Source organism: Xyrauchen texanus, chromosome 50 (assembly GCF_025860055.1).
Source record: "Xyrauchen texanus isolate HMW12.3.18 chromosome 50, RBS_HiC_50CHRs, whole genome shotgun sequence".
Taxonomy (NCBI): domain Eukaryota; kingdom Metazoa; phylum Chordata; class Actinopteri; order Cypriniformes; family Catostomidae; genus Xyrauchen; species Xyrauchen texanus.
The window spans coordinates 19,438,169-19,457,852 of record NC_068325.1 but is presented as its reverse complement, the minus strand read 5'-3'; the positions used below and the strand labels follow the sequence as shown (position 1 = coordinate 19,457,852).

The 19,684-nt window shown below is 38.6% G+C and overlaps 1 protein-coding gene and 1 pseudogene across 1 annotated transcript; one reads left to right on the top strand and one right to left on the bottom strand.

Annotated features, from left to right (window-relative positions):
• The first annotated feature begins 4,783 nt into the window (after positions 1-4,783).
• On the top strand, positions 4,784-7,462 carry LOC127641009 (ATR-interacting protein-like; annotated as a pseudogene).
• Positions 7,463-7,621: 159 nt separating this feature from the next.
• Positions 7,622-18,261, bottom strand: LOC127641100 (protein shisa-5-like). The gene is made up of 5 exons (XM_052123870.1): positions 17,941-18,261; positions 15,437-15,599; positions 14,816-14,955; positions 11,819-12,028; positions 7,622-9,470 (listed from the first exon to the last, which is right to left on the bottom strand). The coding sequence occupies exons 1-5, from the start codon at positions 17,999-18,001 to the stop codon at positions 9,331-9,333; spliced, it is 714 nt and encodes a 237-aa protein (XP_051979830.1). The 5' UTR covers positions 18,002-18,261; the 3' UTR covers positions 7,622-9,330.
• Between the last annotated feature and the right edge of the window lie 1,423 nt (positions 18,262-19,684).

The following is a 19,684-nucleotide window of genomic DNA, read 5'->3' as shown; positions in this document are numbered from 1 at the left end:
CTTACGTCTCTCAACTTTCTCTTCACAATATCCCACAGATTCTCTATGGGGTTCAGGTCAGGAGAGTTGGCAGGCCAATTGAGCACAGTAATACCATGGTCAGTAAACCATTTACCAGTGGTTTTGGCAATGTGAGCAGGTGCCAGGTCGTGCTGAAAAATGAAATCTTCATCTCCATAAAGCTTTTCAGCAGATGGAAGCATGAAGTGCTCCAAAATCTCCTGATAGCTAGCTGCATTGACCCTGCCCTTGATAAAACACAGTGGACCAACACCAGCAGCTGACATGGCACCCCAGACCATCACTGACTGTGGGTACTTGACACTGGACTTCAGGCATTTTGGCATTTCCTTCTCCCCAGTCTTCCTCCAGACTCTGGCACCTTGATTTCCGAATGACATGCAAAATTTGCATCCATCCGAAAAAAGTACTTTGGACCACTGAGCAACAGTCCAGTGCTGCTTCTCTGTAGCCCAGGTCAGGCGCTTCTGCCGCTGTTTCTGGTGCCTGTGCACGGTGGCTCTGGATGTTTCTACTCCAGACTCAGTCCACTGCTTCCGCGAGGTCCCCAAGGTCTGGAATCGGTCCTTCTCCACAATCTTCCTCAGGGTCCGGTCACCTCTTCTCGTTGTGCAGCGTTTTTTGCCACACTTTTTCCTTCCCATAGACTTCCCACTGAGGTGCCTTGATACAGCACTCTGGGAACAGCCTATTTGTTCAGAAATGTCTTTCTGTGTCTTACCCTCTTGCTTGAGGGTGTCAATGATGGCCTTCTGGACAGCAGTCAGGTCGGCAGTCTTACCCATGATTGCGGTTTTGAGTAATGAAACAGGCTGGGAGTTTTTAAAAGCCTCAGGAATCTTTTGCAGGTGTTTAGAGTTAATTAGTTGATTCAGATGATTAGGTTAATAGCTCGTTTAGAGACCCTTTTCATGATATGCTAATTTTTTGAGATAGGAATTTTGGGTTTTCATGAGCTGTATGCCAAAATCATCTGTATTAAAACAATAAAAGACCTGAAATATTTCAGTTGGTGTGCAATGAATCTAAAATATATGAAAGTTTAATTTTTATCATTACATTATGGAAAAGAATTAACTATCACAATGTGCAAATTTTTTGAGAAGGACCTGTATATATCTGTGCCTCTTTGCTTGACATCATGGGAAAATTAAAATAAATCAGCCAAGACCTCAGAAAAAAATTGTGGACCTCCACAAGACTGGATCATCCTTGGGAGCAATTTCCAAATGCCTGAAGGTCTCACGTTCATCTGTACAAACAATAGTACACAAGTATAAACGCCATGGGACCACACAGCCATCATACCGCTCAGGAAGGAGACGCATTCTGTCTCCTAGAGATGAACGTAGTTTGGTGCAAAAAGTGCAAATCAATCCCAGAACAACAGCAAAGGACCTTGTGAATATGCTAGAGGAAACCGGTAGACGAGTATCTATATCCACAGTAAAACGAGTCCTATAACAACATAACCTGTAAGGCTGCTCTGCCAGGAAGAAGCCACTGCTCCAAAACCACCATAAAAAAGCCCGACTACAGTTTGCAAGTGCACATGGGGACAAAGATCTTACTGGTTGGAGAAAGGTCCTCTGGTCTGATGAAAAAAAATGTAACCGTTTGGCCATAATGACCATCATTATGTTTGGAGGAAAAATTAATAAACAACATAATCATATGTAACAACATAATCATATGTATAACGCTTCATTGATTTCCCCAAAGCTCCCGTTGAGTCATTGTCATGGATATCCCTGCGAGTAAGCAACTGAAGGGCCAACAGTTGTCAGCTGGACCCGACCCGTTTGCAGGCCATAACTAAAGACGGTCAGAACAGCGGGTCGAAGAGAACATTCGGTTCTGTGTTCACTCTTGATGAGCAGAGCAAACGTCCTGTGAGATCCAGTCGAAAAGCATTGACCCTCGGAGACGGGTGCAGTAGTAGCACTTTATATAATGACAAAGAACCACAAAGGAACGATGTGTTTGGTTAGAAATATATTTCACTAGTAAATGATGTTCATAGATGCATTGATGTCAAATATGAACAGTCATTTGAGAACTTTTGCATGTGGGATTGTCGCTAGATTGGTTCTAGAAACTGGTTTTGAAGCAAACCAATATGGTACCAAAATGATTTGTTCCTCACAGGTGATGTGCATTCTGGTAAAGACAAAGAAGATCTGTACTACAAACAATTAGAGGAACAACAAGCAGAACTGAACAAAAGGTTTGTGGTGTCCTCCATGAAATACAGCAAATGATTCATCCACCCCCAAAGTCCTCTTATAATGTAAAGGTCAAGGTTTCTTGCACCAAAAATGTCAAAACTTTGATTCACGTGACCATTTTCTGACCCTTAGAATTAAATAAGCTGTTTCTACTACTGTACATTCATTTCAAAAGAGCAAGACAAGGCCCTTTAAATCTCATTAATCATCTTCATCTGTGTTCACACTCAGCTGAAGGAGGTAGAGGAGGAGATCCTGTTGAAGAACGGTGAGATCCGGGTATTGCGAGACTCTCTGAGACTGGGCAATCAAGAGAAAGAATAGCGGAGACAGAGCCAGCTCGCTCTAGAGAAAGAGAAGGAGCTCTCCAAGGAGGTGCGTCTCATCTCGCCCATACACGGGCTGCCTGATGATCTTGCAGAGTAGGATGAGATTCGATTAATTACACATTTAAATGTATTGACAGATTATGTGTAACTCAAAACGGTTGATTTCTTTCAGGTCCAGTCGCTGCAGTCAGAGTTGCACTTTAAAAAAGACGAGATTAATGAAATGAAAGGGAAAATCAAGAATGTCGAGGAAAGCTAACCGGCACACCTGAAATATGTAAACAACTTTTTTTATACAAATAGAAACTGTTTTTGTCTGGTCACTTTACCAGTCCAATAATGTTATTAAATCGCAACTCTTTCGTTTAGTTGGAGGTTTTGGCCTGACTGGCCATGACAAGAAAACTTGTCAACTTTTTTGATTAATTGTATTTTGGTTGCATCATGCTGGCTAGCTAAACTTATTCCATGATTCCTGATAATATCTCCCAGGGGAAGCATGTATAAGGAGAAAGGCAGAGGCCCTAAAACTGAGCCCTGTGGCACTCCATACTTTTGTTTGATTTGACAATTCCTCGTTTACACGTACAAAGTAGTAGCGGTCTGATAAATAGGACCTAAACCATGCTAATGCAACTCCATAAATGCCAATATAATTCTCCAGCCTATTCCAGAGAATGTTGTGATTATCATGTCCTTTGCAGCACTAGAAGGGAAATGCAGCTGCGATCAGATGATAAGAGCAAGTCATTTGTAACTCCTGATAAGTGCAGTCTCTGTACTGTGATTTATATGATGTTTATCTTAAAAAAATGTTTTGACCATAATCAAATTTTTTCTAAATGATTTTTTGAGGGGTTTGTGTTTGGTAGTTCTGGGTACAGACACCATCTCTGTATGATATATAGGCGATACAGTCTCTATGTGTTGTTGTTTATGTGACCTTTGCGATGTCTCAAGACAGCAAGCAGACGTTTGGATTAACCAGGTTGTCTGCTACTTAACCAGTTAGTCAAATACTATCACTATTAAGACTATGAGCCAAATTACTAGAGAGGAGAGCAGCACCTTTCCTGGAAGGATGGGACTATGTATTATTCTCTGGACACCACTCAGACATCCAGCCGTTCAGTGACACTAATCTTCTATAAACTTCGTCACAGGGGAGGGAGGGGACCAGAGTATATTATAGTGACTGACTTGTTTTTTCAGGTTCACAAACCTCTTTAACATTATCTCTAATGATCTCTGACTGGTGAAGCCGGACATCATTAGTGGCTACTTGAATAGCAATTATAGAAAATCTATTTTTAGCATTAGCCAGCACATGTAAATTTTATCTGATGTCAGACCCAAACGACCTGCTGCGGGGGCTCTAGAGCCGGAACCAAAGTGTGTGTGTGTGGCCCGCTGTACTACCCGTACCCGAAACTGTATCTACCGGCTTCTCTTTTTCACTGACCTCCACTAGTGTTTGGATACGTGTCTCTAACTCATTAACCTTCTCCGTCAGCCTTATTAATTCCTTACATTTATCACATGTGAATCCCTCACTGCTGACGGAAGAAGCTATAGTAAACATGTGGCATGCAATGCAGGAAGACATAATATAAGCAGATGCCATGTCTTACTGCTGTTGTTGTTATGGTTGTTCTTGAGTGGCGAAGGTTTGAGATCGATGTGGTTCCTGATCAGTAGATGTTTGAGACTGTTGCAATCTGTGGAAAACTGGCTGTGATTCCCGGGATAGGGAAAGTATAGGGGTGACAGGAAATGAGTGGGAGAAGAGTGGGAATGGGATCGGGAGAGGACCTCCCGAGCCAGGACTCGAACTCAGGTCACCAGCGATGCATCAGCACCACATGTCATGAGCTAGGCTACGGCTCTGACAACATTTGTGCTTTTAATAAGAAAATGTGTGTTGTCATATAACACCGCGTCCACGCTCCTGCGGGTCGGAATTTTCTGTTTATGTTTTGGCCTGTGTGGTCCGGCCCACTGCCCACTCACCAATAGTATTTCGACAAAGCTGGGTTGCCAGATTTGAACAAGGTTGCAGACAAACAACTCTGCGTGCTGCAGCCATGGAAGCCTGCAAACAAACTGGATCAGAGATAACAGATTTCACCCGAAATAAAAAGCCTCGCCATCCGTCTAAAAACCACCATGACCAGAGATGTAGTAAAACAAGGATAAATATTGGAGATGCCTTTAGAAAATGGTGACAGCTTAAAGCCCAGAAATCCTTTAAAACGGATGCGGAGTTGGCTAATTATCATGTAAACCCGCATGAGCTTAGAGTCTGTGGCGGGGCAGACAACTCTCCAATGTTTTGAATGTGGACTGCAGCACCCATTTCGAATGCTTGTTGTCAATCTTACATATAGCACATTTAATTCACTATTACAGTCATTTCAATATCAAACTTTCAAACTTGCAGATGAGAAACCAGCACAGTCCAAAAGTTCATCAGTAGAAGAGCCATATTCAGAAAGAAACCTCAGATCAGACCCCCATCAGGAAGGTAGTTGCTGACACAGTCCTTTCCGTTTAAAGGTGTAGTTCACGAAAAATAAAAATGTTGGCATCATTTCTCACCCTTTTCCATCCCATATGACTTCCATTATTTGTAGAATGTTAGCCTCAGTCACAATTTACTTGACTGAGACTTTATGCATTACATCTTATTCTGTGTTACACAGTCCTTTAACTGTAGTTTTAATTTGTTTACAGTTCCTTTACTAAACCTCCTCCTGCAGCAACCATTAGATCCGAGTTCTCTGGGTCTCTGTCACCTACTTTCAATCAGTCCTGATGCTCTGCCAAACATCCTATCACAGCACGGCTACGTCAGCCTGTAAGTTACAGACACTGTTAACATTGTAAACATTGGTATTTTCCAATGGAATGTTTACTTTCCGATTTTGAACAGTCAACATTGGAAATGTTTAACAATGCTCCATTTTCTAAGATGCACGAAGTAACATACGTTACATCATTTTGGTCCATAAACCACACTATTCAGAATAAAACTTTTCTATTTATTCCAGAAATGTGTAACTTTTTAAATCCATCAAAATTGTTACAATTGCCATTGCTCTACCGGTTGAGCTACACACTTTGAAGATGTTTTTTACATCAACGATATTTCTATGTTTTAATAGCATGTTCGAAGACAATCATTTTATTGCGTATTGGAACATCCACATGACAAGGTTAAATATTGGTGCATTTTCTCACCAATTCGTTTTCTTCATTTTAGGGGATCGTTGCCGACTTCCAGCTCATCCTCTACAGAACTCCGAGCATTTTATCGCCCTCAAGCTCAATTTCACCAACTGCAGGATCTTGCTATGTCTGCACTGACCGCACTAGCTCTCCGACACCCTACGCATACATTGCGTAACGGCGACTAACCGATGAAGCTGCCCCGCTGTGGTCCACTTCCTCCCTTTACTGGCCTTCCGCATCAGCACATACTGCCAGTTGCTGGAATCTGTCAGGAGTTCTGGAAAGACGTCGCTTCATAAAAGCTCGCTGTCGGGTTCCTCCGACTCCAGCTTAGCCTCGAGGCTTGAAGAATCGCTCAGCAGTCAAGAAGGGTTTGCGTTGGCTGCCATGAAAGCTCTTAATCATGTAGTGTGCTACAGCAGTGAAGCTTTGGAGGTGGTGTTATGCCACCCGGTGAGGTATTTCAGAGCAATCTGATGTGAACCGGCCACAGTGTTCAAAGAATCTCTTTGAACTGCATAGAGCCCACACAGGTCCCACACCCAGCTGCCTCTACTGAGCATGCTTCTGCGGTTGGCAGATCTAGCATTTGTTACCAGTGCTGGAAGTGGTAGTGAGCACTAGTCTGAGGACTCTGTGTCAGCTGGCTGAGAATTTACCAGAGAACCAGCTGCTGAGGTAAAGTATATATGTCCTCTGTAATCAGATTAAGACGTTTGAAAAATGTATACTCCTCATACTGTTTCTGCAGTATGCATTCAACGTATACTACACATACCGTTTCTGCAGTATGCATTCAACGTATACAACTCATACCGTTTCTGCAGTATGCAATCAAAGTATACAACTCATCCCGTTTCTGCAGTATATATATATATATATAATGCCAATGAAAATGTTAAATAGTCATTTATTTCTGAAATAGATGACATTACTCTGAATTAAACATGCATGTATTGAGGTAATGTGACAACAATATAGCATACTTTTGTTTGACTGTATTGTCACATTATTCATTCTATTTCACATAAGATTTTAAAAGAATAGTACGCAGTAAATGGTACAAACTGTGCGGTATTCATTAACCTATTCTATTCTGAACATAGCCAGTGTTTTTCCCCTTAACATTGACAGCTAATTACATTTTAGATTAACCAATCCATTTAACCGAGGATATATATATTGTTAAGAAATGTTGTGGAGCCACTAAAATTCTTGAAAATCTGTTTTGCATTGTTGTTGGTTTGCAGAAATGGCTCTAGAAGAGATCTGCCGATCTGAAACTGAATATGTTGAAGACATGGACTCTGAAACCGGGTCAGAATGACCAAATGTAATGAAGTCAGAGGTTTGGCAATGAACATTGTCTTGTGTTTTTCATGTCTGCAGATTTTGCCAAGACTTGAGCACTAATATCCTGAATTAAAGACAATTCAATCTGTATCACTCTTGGGATTCCACAAAATCATTACCCATTGTGCCGGGAAAAAAATGGAGTTTAAAAAAAATGGCAATGAATGCAAGGATGAAGCTGCCACAGCAGTTTTTAAATGTAAAAACATTAAGCTGATACTTAGCAGGTATTAAGACACCGTTTGATGTAGTCGTTTGTCCTGATACATACTAAAAAGTATGCACTTTCCCATCAACAGCAAAGATTATATTTTAAGTGTGTAACATAATTATACAATTGGATTTCAACATTTGGTAACACCTCTATAACCTCACTTCCTGTACACCTCTGTGTAAGTCAAGGTTGTGGACAAATCCAGAATCTCTGACAAAAGTGAGAAATGATGTTCGTATGTACAAATGAATGGTTCTAACACTTTTATTTACTGTTGCAAACATAGAGATGAATGTAATATAAACTTTTGAACATCAGTTTAACATTTACAGTTTATAAAAAAACATTATCTGACAATACACCAAATAAAAACAAAATATGGAAGCCCAAAAGTGTCATAAGTCTTTAAAGAAGCCAAAACGGGTCAGTCGAGCGACATTTGAAATATTTCACCCTCTTTCTCACCTTGAAAGACTTTCATCTGTAAAAGCGAGAATGTGTTCACTTTAACTTTCAAATAATCACGGCTGAGAAAGATAAATGCTCTGATCTTGGGCAATTATGTGACGCAGAACATTTTACATTCACCATGATCGCTGCAAAACAGTGCGTCAGTGTAACCAAACCAAAATAACATCTGTTTGTTTTTTTAATTCTCACAAACACACGATGGAAAATCTTGACATTAGAGCTTAATACAAACCTGTAACAATGAACACCTTTTGGGTTTGGAAGGAAATGAAAGCGAGTAAATGTTGAACTGTCCCATTAACATGTAATTTGCTGCATAAGCTGCTTTTAAATAAGGCATATTCTGGATCTTTTTACATGGAGACATCGATACACTTCAGATGTGCAGGAACATTCACAGATGCATAAACCTGAATAAAATGAAAATGGTGAAACGCAAACATCTAAACAGCAAGCTGGAATTACGATAACCATGATGTTCACCAACCACATAACTTCATAAAGCGACAAAAACATGTGTGCAAGTTCTCAGGACAAAAATGAAGCTAATGAGCCTCATAATTAAGGCAATTAACGACATTTAAAGATGGAAAAGAGTACTGCACTGAAAAAAGTCTTAATCCGTATTTTTGTTGTTTTCCAGTAAATTAATCTAAATATAATGAGCAAACTTGTTTAATGTATATTAAAACAAAATCAGGCAATATATCTTGAATTATTCAAAATCAAATATTGTTTTTTTTGCATTTTTTTTTAGCATTAATCTAACAAAATTTAGAGAGGTTAATTCTGAAAACAAGAACAAAGAATTTCAAGATGCTGGATATTCTCTGAAAACAAGCCTTAAAATCATATGCAGTATTGCTTCAAGTAAATATATTTATATTTTTAAGGATATTTAGATATCGCTTTCTCTCTCTCTCTCTCTCTATATATAATTAGAAAAAGCATTTCCCTTTTGTTCACTGGAGATAAACAAAAACGAGAAGGAACTGAACTCAAAAGATGGCTTGGAGTCACGAGTAATGGTTGGAGTGGATAAAAATAGATTTATGACGTGTAAAAGAAATGACTTTGGTGCTTAAATTAAGAGTCATCAGTTACTCTACAAACCCACCAAAGACACTATGACTTTCTTTTTTTTGTTTTTTGATTTGAGCAAGGCAAAACGTTATCCTCAGTCACCATTCAATTCCATTTGCGTTTATTTTCTATACAATGAAAGCGAATGGTGACTGAGGCTGTCAGCCCCTAACATTCAGCATAACTTCTGTATTCAATGAAAGAAGAAAGTCATACGAGTTTGGAACGACTTTACTATCCCTTTAAAAACACCAATAATAATAATAATAATATGAACAATAATTTTATTTCCAACATGATTGGATGCGTTCACGGCAGCTGTAAAATCCACAATAGCGCTATTCTCTGAACCTGGTCATGGAATTACGTAGCCATCAACAATCCACGGTGACTAATGAGACTAATAGTTGGGGTTGTAGGCTGGCTGTTTCGAGCTGTAGTCTGTTGGTTGAGGTGGCTGAGCTGGGGGTTGTATGGGGTACCCTGCCTGGCCACCATCATATGCAGCCTGACTGTAGGGAGCAGGATATCCTGGGCCACCTTGGATAAAAAAGCCAATGAAATTAGTCAATTCAAATTGTTTATCCAATGTTATTTGAAGCTTATAGTTGAAGATTTTAGACACTGCAGGAAAATTTCGACTAAGAAGTAAATGTAACCCTCCGTAGGGTCTTGACATTTGTCCGTTTTTCTATTTTAGTCATAACTTTTGTCTTTTGCCGAAAACGTCCTTTAAAGTTAATCAATATTTCATTGTCATATTCATTCATTTTAGTAAATAGTACTCTTGACTAAAATGGCATATTATTTTGGTCAACAAAAACAAACTTAGGGCACATCTACAGCAACACGTATTTATCTGCAAACGCATCTTTGTCTCGACGTTTTGGCCTTTCGTCCAGAATGAGACGGCGGGTTTTTTTTGCTATACGAAAACGCTCCTCCAAGTGGATACATTTGAAAAACGTTGTCTTTACGTTGTAGTGTGGATGGGGGAAGACGGAGATATCTGAAAACGGAGGTATTTGTTGTCATGTGACGCAGTCATGTGATGCATTCAACCCAAAATAATCAAGATGGCGCTGCATGATGGTGTCGTCATTGTTTTGTCTGCTATTCACTTTGATAGCGTTGTTAAAGATAAATCCTACTTCGTATAAACTTTACATTGCATTCCATCATTGGCGACGCAAAGTCTACTGGGAATTGCATTTCAGCTCGTACCTGGAACGCCGATTTATTTGCATGTGCAGTAAGGGGAATTAAGTGTTTCCGTACGTTTTAGCAAGGACTAGCAACTTGTGGAAAACGCTTGGTAGTGTGCACGGTGAGTGTTTTCAAACGTATCCGGATTAATATGGATGTAGCCCTAGTTGATGATAATCTCCAGAATGACACAAACGTGTCAAACTACAACAGACTAAACTTGAACCAAATATTTAGACAAATTTATAAACTACTTTTTAAAAATGTTGTATCAATGTATCAACATACGATTAAACAACCTGAGCTTCTGAAACGAAAGCATATAATGAATATACAGAAGTATTAGCTATTTAACCGTGCGTTCAGACCAGAGGAGGCGAGAGCAACATAATCTGGCTCTGGCTGCCCTGCCAACAACGCTGGTCTGAACGCACAATAAGAATTACTCTCCAATTAATCCATGACATTTCGACCGTTTAGGCTAATATGTTACGTGTAGCATGTTTTGAAAGAAAACTGTATTCGGAGCGTATTTACGCAATCTGACCAGCGCGTAACTCGATTCAAGTTCACTGACTTCTCCGAAAAACAATGCTACCGCCAGTATATTCTACTTTTCTGTTTGTGTTTTGGCCTGTGTTCCCACCCACTGCACATTTCCCAATAGCATTTCCACTCCCTGGGTCGCCAGATTTGGAATAAATTAGTGTGCAAATCTAGCTAACATTGACAGAGTTATAAAAAATCCACATGAGCTGGTTTATAATTAGCAAACAATACAAATATTGCAAACGTATATACATTAGCTTATCAACTTGCGGCATAAGGCTTGTCATTGTCAGTTTGCTCGTTCCTGTTGCGTGTCCTCAATCAGGCGAGACTCTCCAGTGTTTTGAATTTGGACTGCAGTATCCATTTTAAACGCTTGATGTCAATGTTACATATTGCTCCTTTAACCTTTATTTTTGTAAAAATGTTGCCAAAATTTAACATGTTTAATGTCAGAAATAAAAATCTAGTTCAAAATAATGTTTTCAATGGCAAGTTTAACACAGTTTTTCACTAAATAAACATGTGCATTTTACTACATAAAAACACCACACACACACATAAATAGACAAACTGACCAACTTATGGCATTTTTACTACTGAAGTTTATTACAACATCTGTCTTTACACACACAAGTATGAGATTTTATTTATTTATATATTTTGACAGTTATCAGCGCCTCTGACTTTATTCGACAACGCAAAAAAAAACATTTACATGAGACTTGAAATCATCGGGTTACCTCCTGCTTTTGACGTCACGACGTAAACGGTTAAGTGCACAACACTCGCGCACATTGGATAAGCCGATAAGAATGCAGGTTATAGGTGTGCACATGCAACACGAAAAAACCTACATGTGTCAGTCGTTTTTGCTTAAACGGTTAATGCATTTGACCTTGCACGTTGTCTGTTTATTATGCATAACCAGGGTAAGATCATGCATGTAAATGCACTAAATGACAGTTTTTGGAAACTTAATGGCCAGTAAAAAGTGCAGTAAAATCATGTTGTTTAATTTTATATCGCCAGCAAAAACATCGCAAATATATAATAAATATTACAAATTTCTTCCAAGTCATCTTATGTAAAAATATGCATGAAATGATTCCAGTTATGTTTGCAGTTCTTACCAGCCTCCTGATATGGTGGTGGAGGTCCTGCTACATATGGCTGTCCCTTATATGGTCCAGTTGGCATGGGTTGCCCTCCATAGGCTGGCTGAGCGCCGTAACCAAACTGAGGGGGCATAGGTTGATATGGTGGGTACTGAACTGCCTGGGTGACCGGCTGCTGAGGGTATTGTGTTGTTACGACTGTAGTTGTTGTTGCTCCCATCACAGCTGTGTGAATCAAAGGTACATAATCATACACTTTAATCAATGAGCAGCAGTGTGGTTTTTCTACTTGCAAACATTCTCTGATGGATTCACCTCAAATGAATAATCTTAAATTAAAGCTGGGGCAGTGGTGGCTCAGTGGTTGAGGCTCAGGTTTACTGACCAGAAGGTCGGGGGTTCAAGCCCCAGCACCACCAAGATGCCACTGTTGGGCCCTTGAGCAAGGCCCTTAACTCCAGGTTGCTCCGGGGGATTGTCCCTGTAATAGGTGTACCCTGCACTGTAAGTCGCTTTGGATAAAAGCGTCTGCCAAATGCATAAATGTAAATGTAAAGCTGATTTAAACCTGGTAATAACGTTTTAGCCTCAAAGCCAAACAAAACTGCACTGGAATGACATTTTGGGTTTAAACCGAATGAAAATGGCCAGCCCAAAATCTTGGGTAGTGATGATTGCTTAAATTGCAGAATGGGTTAGTGAAAGGCCACACCTCTGCAACCACAGGTAAAGTTCCTTCCCGTCAGAGTCGACTGTGTACATTTAGATGCAAATATGCAGTAAAAAAAGCACCTTTTTGACTTGGTCACTGTTGTATCTGAACCATTAAAAGGCTTAAAGTCAACATGCACTCAAAACTGACAATATTTACTTTTAGTATATGTTCCTGGTCTTATTTTGTATGATTCATCGTGAATGTTAGAGAGAAAACAACGCATTTGTCTTAGTAATATTGATTCAAGATATAATAACTAGCTCCGCCTCTGAAATGACTTCATCAAGCCCTCTTCTTAACCCCTCCCCTCCTGGCTTTATTCTGGTGTATAATGCCCATTTTCTACCACCCAATCAATTTGACGGATAAAGTCTAAAGAATATCCTGTTTCACTCTGAAATACTTTGTATTATAGAGGTAAAACAGGTTGTAAACATAGCTTCGGAAGATATAGGATATGGTGTCGAATTCTTTATTTGTCCATGGTTGTCATTGTACACTTTCATTGTACGGAAAAGGAGCCGCCCAGGCATTCAGCTAAATAAGTAATTTTGTGTTAAACAGAAAAGAGAAGAAAAATCAAAAGGTTTGGATCAAATGAGCAGCATAAGAGTGAGTGGATAATAGCAGCATTTTGACTGAACGGTCTACGTAAAGGCCTACATTCCCAACAATGGGAAGCCAAATCTTCACCAAAAAATGTAAGTTTGTAGGGTGAATCATCAGCTGTCCTGTGACTGTCCTGTGACTGTCATTCACAAAGGCTATGCAATTTCCTTGCTTTACCACTTCCTTGAAGACAGGCATGTATCAAGCTCCCTCCCCCAGCTCACAGTGGCTGTGGACACACTGAGAGTGAGTCACACTGGGTGGGGATTTCCACAATGCTCCAACATTCATTTGTTCCAAATGAGCATTCCAGTGTTTATAGCATTGGTTACAAGGTCAGAGAAAGTCTAAAACTCAAAACAAAAGTTCTAAAATCATTTCTCTCACAGAAACGGGTGATGTGCTTAACTGACGTTTAAATTAAAACCCTTAAAGGGATAGTTCACCCAAAAATGAAAATTCAACCTTGTGTTGTTCCAAACTCAACTGACTGACTTTCTTTCTTCAGTGGAACACAAAAGGAGATGTTAAGCATTATGTTGCACAGTAAAGGCCCTGATATATTTCGTACGAAATCGGAAAACCAATGAACAAAAAGGTGCTAATGTACCTACAACTATATGATCGTTCGCATAGAGATGTTCTTGTTTAATTACATTTACATTTATGCATTTGGCAGATGCTTTTATCCAAAGTGACTTACAGTGCACTTATTACAGGGACAATCCCCCCCGGAGCAACCTGGAGTTAAGTGCCTTGCTCAAGGACACAATGGTGGTGGCTGTGGGGATCGAACCAGCGACCTTCTGATTACCAGTTTACCAGTTATGTGGTTTAGACCACTACATCACCACCACTACTCATAATTAGTCCACAAAAGGAATCAATTCTACTCAAATACTCTCAAGTGCCCATTTATTCATGTGCCATCAGCAGCGAAAACAGTTCACACATCTGCCCAAAGTAAGATACGCCTCTACTATCTTTACTCTGAACATAAACACTTATACGCCCAACATTGCAGTAGTAGTACTAAATGACAAAGTAGTCATCATAAATGACAATAACAGTGTAATCAGCACATAATATGGGCACGTATAGTGTTAGCTCATTAGCGTCATTCATTCACAATGTAAACAAGACAGATTAAACATGATGTACAGCATATATATTACTTAAAACCATCATTGAGTATTGAGTTAACAGTATACTGTTTCTCGGCTGTTTATAACTTCATTGAACCCCTGAACGAAGAAGAACTTCTCTGGAAGTATATCAGGGCCTTAAGCACTGTGATGATTAAATTAGCTTCACGGGAACTTGTTTTCTGTGCGTGCATAAAGTATATTTTGGCCTTAAGTGATTTATACAATTTTCATTTTTGGGTGAACTATCCCCTTAAGTGGACATAAAAACAGGCCATCTTATGCACTGTATTTGATTTTGGGGTGAAATATAACTAAAGTATAAAGTCTAAGCCAACATTTAAATGACTATATCTCGGGAATGGTTCGAAACAAAGTAGAAGTTTGCTTGAGAATCACCTACATTAATCACGTTCATCAACTATTTCACAATAGCCACCATTACCACTAAAATATGAGGCAACGAAAAAGTCCCAAATTTGAAAACGCACACAAGAACAGATACAAATAAAACGTTTTACATTTCCATGTTTGGACACTTACGTCTGGGATTTCTGCACATTTTGTAGATACAGCAGCAGGGACAGACGCAGCAGACGATGAAGATAATAACGAAGATAGCAATCCCCGTTATCGTCACGCCTATAACAATAGGCTTTGCATTGTTGATGTAGTTGTTGTTGCTGGACAGATAATGTAAAATAAATAAACAAACAAACATTAGAAACACACTTTACCAGTTCAAATATGGTCTTTTAGTTTGGAGAGATCGGACATTTAAAGTTCAGCTCTAAACTTTGATTAAATTGTGTGAAAATGTCTCCTATAAAATCGCTGCTGTAATTACTTCAGGTTCGTTTGTCCCAATGAAAATGGATACGGTTTACATAATGTGCATGGTATACATACCATATAGTGCACAAATAGTAAGAGTTGTATGTTACTGTATTACACAAGTCTGGACTGAAGCAGTTTGTGTCTATAGCAAAGAGGGAAATCATAGTATTTCCTGTTCTGAAGCGCTCTAAAGTAATGAATGTATGCGCTTATGGAGAGTGTTCTCAAAAGAAAATGCTGTACAGTTGTAAATAAGAGGCAAAACTGCCAACATAAAATGTACGCAAAATTAACTAATGTATTAGTGTGAAACATAAAATTGCTTACAAAAAACAATCATCCTGAGCATCTTCGTTTAATTGAATTATCGGATTGGAACAGCAGTATCTGTTATCACAGGTCCCACAGCAAAACTGAAGAAAACCGCAATGGATGGAGTTCTTGTACACACCACTACTGGAAAAGTAGCCCTTGCAGTCATTATCATCAGCTAAAGAAAGAACAGCAGAAATAAAACGTTTTATTAGAAGGTCAAATTATGACATGATAAATGCATTCATAAACACTTGTGAGCAGATTTTAAAACCCATAGTTTGAGGTTCAGGGTTCCCACTTTTTTCAGGACATTTGATGTGCCCAACAGGCGTAATATTTATACAAATAGTAAATGGTCTGCACTTATATAGCACCTTTTTAACCTTAGCGGTGTTCAAAGCGCTTTACACTGCGTTTCATTCACCCATTCACACACACATCAATGATGGCAGAGCTGCATGCAAGGCACTAGCCTAACATTGGGAGCAACTTGGGGTTCAGTGTCTTGCCCAAGGACACTTCGGAATGTGGTGTCGTGTGGGTCGGAAATCAAACTGTCAATACTGCGATTAGTGGCTGACCCGCTCTACCACCTGAGCCACAGCCTTTTTATTTTTGTGCGCTCAGCTTCATCATGCTCGTGCAGAAAAATTGTGCGCCTAAAATATCATCTTGTGTGTGCAGAATAACTTTTTATGCACTCATAATTTCATCTTGCACACACAAAACATTTTTGTGTGCTCAAACCAAAATTTTGCACATGCAGAATTGTGGCACATATATAACTCCATACTTTTAGCATGTAGCCTAGGGCTGTTAGATTCCAGACATTTGGGGATCGACTCAGATTCGGATTCCTGGTTTTGGAAAAAAATTAGAGGCTAAGTTAAATCTCATAATAACTTGGAACAAAGCGTTCTTTGCACCGTTTATATTTGCATGAATGACATTTACTATTTGAGGTCCATTCCAGACATAATCTTAAAAGCACCATTGAAATTGTCGGTTACCACCCGTGAGTTCTTGTTTAGAAAGAGGTTTATATTAGAATGTACAGTAATTGTCCACTACCATTTGCACACAGAATAATACAATACATTTCAGTTTTATTAAATGTTATTATTACATTTATACAATAAAACATTTTAATTTTTTTTACTCCCAAAAGAAAGAACCGATTCTAAACACCTGAAACGAGTCGTTAGTAATTCTAGACTTACTTCCTGTACTAACCTATGTCATTTGGTAACATAAAACCCGCCTCTGGTCTTCATTGGCTGCTCGCGAACAGCTTTGACCCGCCCTCAAACACTACACTAAACGGTAGACCAATCACAACATCCTGGAACATCTGACCAATCAGAGCAGAGTATGCTCTCTGAAAGGCGGAGTTTAGAATGAATCCTTTAGAACAGATCATTGAACGATTCGTTTGAGACACTGAGGAAAACAAAAGGTAATGCTGCAATTTAAATTTTTAGCAAATGAAAGTGTTTTTTGACCTTTGATGCATGTAAATCTACTGTATGAGAGCTTTAAAACAAAATTATGCATGTTTAAAAACCATAAAAGCTGCTCTTTTAACATACTTTATTGATGTGAACTGGGAAGCTAACTCAACTCCACCATCTTATTGCACAATTGTGTTGTAACATGGGGGAAGTAATTACTGTATATCAATTTACAATCACAAATTTGGCTAGTTAATTGATTATTAGTTTAATCCAAAGTAGAATACCAGCAGACTATCCAGGTGTGGAAAGCAGAAGTGTTGAAGGGGTTGTGTTATTGCTTCATACTGATGAACAAACGGAGCGGATTTGAATCCGAGTCAGATTGATGATCGATAAGATGCAGTAATTTTATAATAATTGTGTAAATTGTATTAGTGCTGTTAGGCTTCTAAAATGTGCAGTAGTTCAGTGGTCGAGGTAAATAAACACGGTTCGAAAACATCAACCGTTTTCCCCGGAAGGAATCGACTCCACCTTTGGAGTCGATTCCCATGTTTTGAATCAATTCTCAATTCCCAACGCCTCAGAATCGCGGAATCGATTCCCAGCCATAATGTAGCTAACTGAAAGCTAATGCGCATGCACCAAAAGACAAAAAAAAAAAAAAAAAGCTAATTTTTATGGATTTCATGGCGTCTTTAAATTATAAACCAAAAAGTAAACTAAAATATAACGTGTGAAAACACTCGATGTAATGTATGTAATATGGAGAAGAAGAAAAAAATTACACATGGTAGAAAGAAACATGTATGAACAGAAATACTGTAAAACAAAATATTGTAGCCTGTATACTTGTCTAGGCTAGAGAAACATAAATAAATAAATAAAATTAAAAAACGCCCATTATGACATTGCTGTTTTTTTATTGTGTTCAGGATAGATCCAGTTAGTATTTGGCAGCCATGTGTTTACGCGACCAAACCGTCAAAAAACACATTTAAATGCTAAGAAACCATTTATATATTCAGACTACAGATTCTTTAGCCAGGCGATCGCACTTACCGACTGTCGGCGAAAACAAAAGGGCAAACAGGAGCAGAAGAACCGGGGCGGTGGAAGCCATTGCGGAACTGTTCCCTTCAATAGCGCATTAAATGTGCAGGGTGAAATATGAGAAGACGCCTACAACACTGGCGTGTCTGCTGAAATCCTGCCTTGGTTTCAAGAACAAAGTCCACTCCCGGTTACAGGTTTAATCCTCAGGAAATGAGCTTGACACTAGGCCTGTGAAGTCCAGGTTACGCGTAAAGTTTCCGTGCCCAAACAACAACAGAGGTGTTTTGACGACGTGGATCGGAGCTTTATACATCCAGTGTTCCTCCCATTCTGGAGTCGTTTAGGATGAAACGAAAACGAAACTTCCGATATAATTATCCAAGGATCCTTCAATAAATGTGCTAATTTTCCATTTAAAAATAATAATAATTCTAAGTAAACGTTTAACAAAATAAAATAAAATAACTAAATATTTAAAATTTTAATAATTTAATTTCGTAAAAAAAAATAACACTGAATGTTAATACATTGAAATGCGTAAATCTTAATACTTGGCTAAAATATTTGTTTTAATGTTTCTGAGCAGTGTTGGTTAAGTTACTCTAAAAAAAGTAATTAATTACATCTTCTACTGTGTAGTTAGATTACTGTACTAATTACTCTGTCTGAAAAGTAATTGCATTACTTATTACCAGGGTTACTTTTTAAATGTTTTCCACTACAGATTACAGAACACGTGCTGTAAAATGTAATTTTTAATGTATTCTGTTAGATTACTCGAGGTCAGTAATGTAATCTAAATACTTTGGATTACTTCTTCAGCACTGGTAGATTTTTTTCACTTGTTTTTGACTATACAAACTCTGCCAGTACAGTGAGACAAAATACACATCAATCAATCAAACTGGTCTTGTTTTTAGGATTTTTAGATATTTTTACAGGAAAACAATATTTAAAAAAAAGAAAATGATGATTTAACGTGAATTTTCTTGATAAATAAACATGATTGTGTCTGTTAACGTGCATGTAAAATGGCTAGAAATAGCATTTTAGCTTAGCGTAAAGCTAACAATTTACACAAGGTTTATTTCTATTTCTTCTACTTCAAACGTACTTCTCTGTCTGCTCGTATGAATGTAACACATCATAAGAAAGTGTTTCACCGCTGTTCAAATGCACTTTGGATCGCATCATTTAGTTTTCGTGATGAACCATACACTAGAATAAATTCTGTTAAATTTACTGTCAAATAACGGTAGCTGTTGTTGCTAGAAATGTACCATTAAAATATACGGTGACGATGTTTCAGGCTTTACGGGATGTCATTTTGATGCCTATATATTTTACAAATCACTAGTAAATGATAGAAACTTGATATAGTAGCCTTCTGGAACAATAAACTCTGCTTTTCACTTTAATATGTTTTGTAATCAAAGTTGCCAAGTCCACGTATAATACGCAACTTTGGGCTTATTTTAAGTCGCTTAAAAAAAAATCACGGGTCAGGTTTGTTTTAAAAAATATGTTTGCTTGTTAAGAAAATCTGACACGGTTCTTTTTACATTTATGGTTGCTGTTTTTTCCAATGCATTGATTGACACTGTCTGCTCACAGCTTCACAATAAAACAGTACTGTACTGTACTGTAGTGTGATTAACACTCCCATCCCCACGTGGACCTATCCCACCTCCTCCTCCCTCTCATTGGAGAAAAATCACGTTGTATCCAAGCGATGATGGTTGGTAGACTG

Excerpts from the sequence above, each read along its gene's own strand:
- LOC127641100 (XM_052123870.1), bottom strand. The coding sequence starts at position 18,001 with ATGGCTTCCACCGCCCCGGTTCTTCTGCTCCTGTTTGCCCTTTTGTTT. Across the intron at positions 15,600-17,940 it reads TTTGTTTTCGCCGACAGTCG|CTGATGATAATGACTGCAAG; the intron begins GTAAGTGCGATC and ends TTCTTTCTTTAG. Across the intron at positions 12,029-14,815 it reads AATGTGCAGAAATCCCAGAC|CTGTGATGGGAGCAACAACA; the intron begins GTAAGTGTCCAA and ends TGATTCACACAG.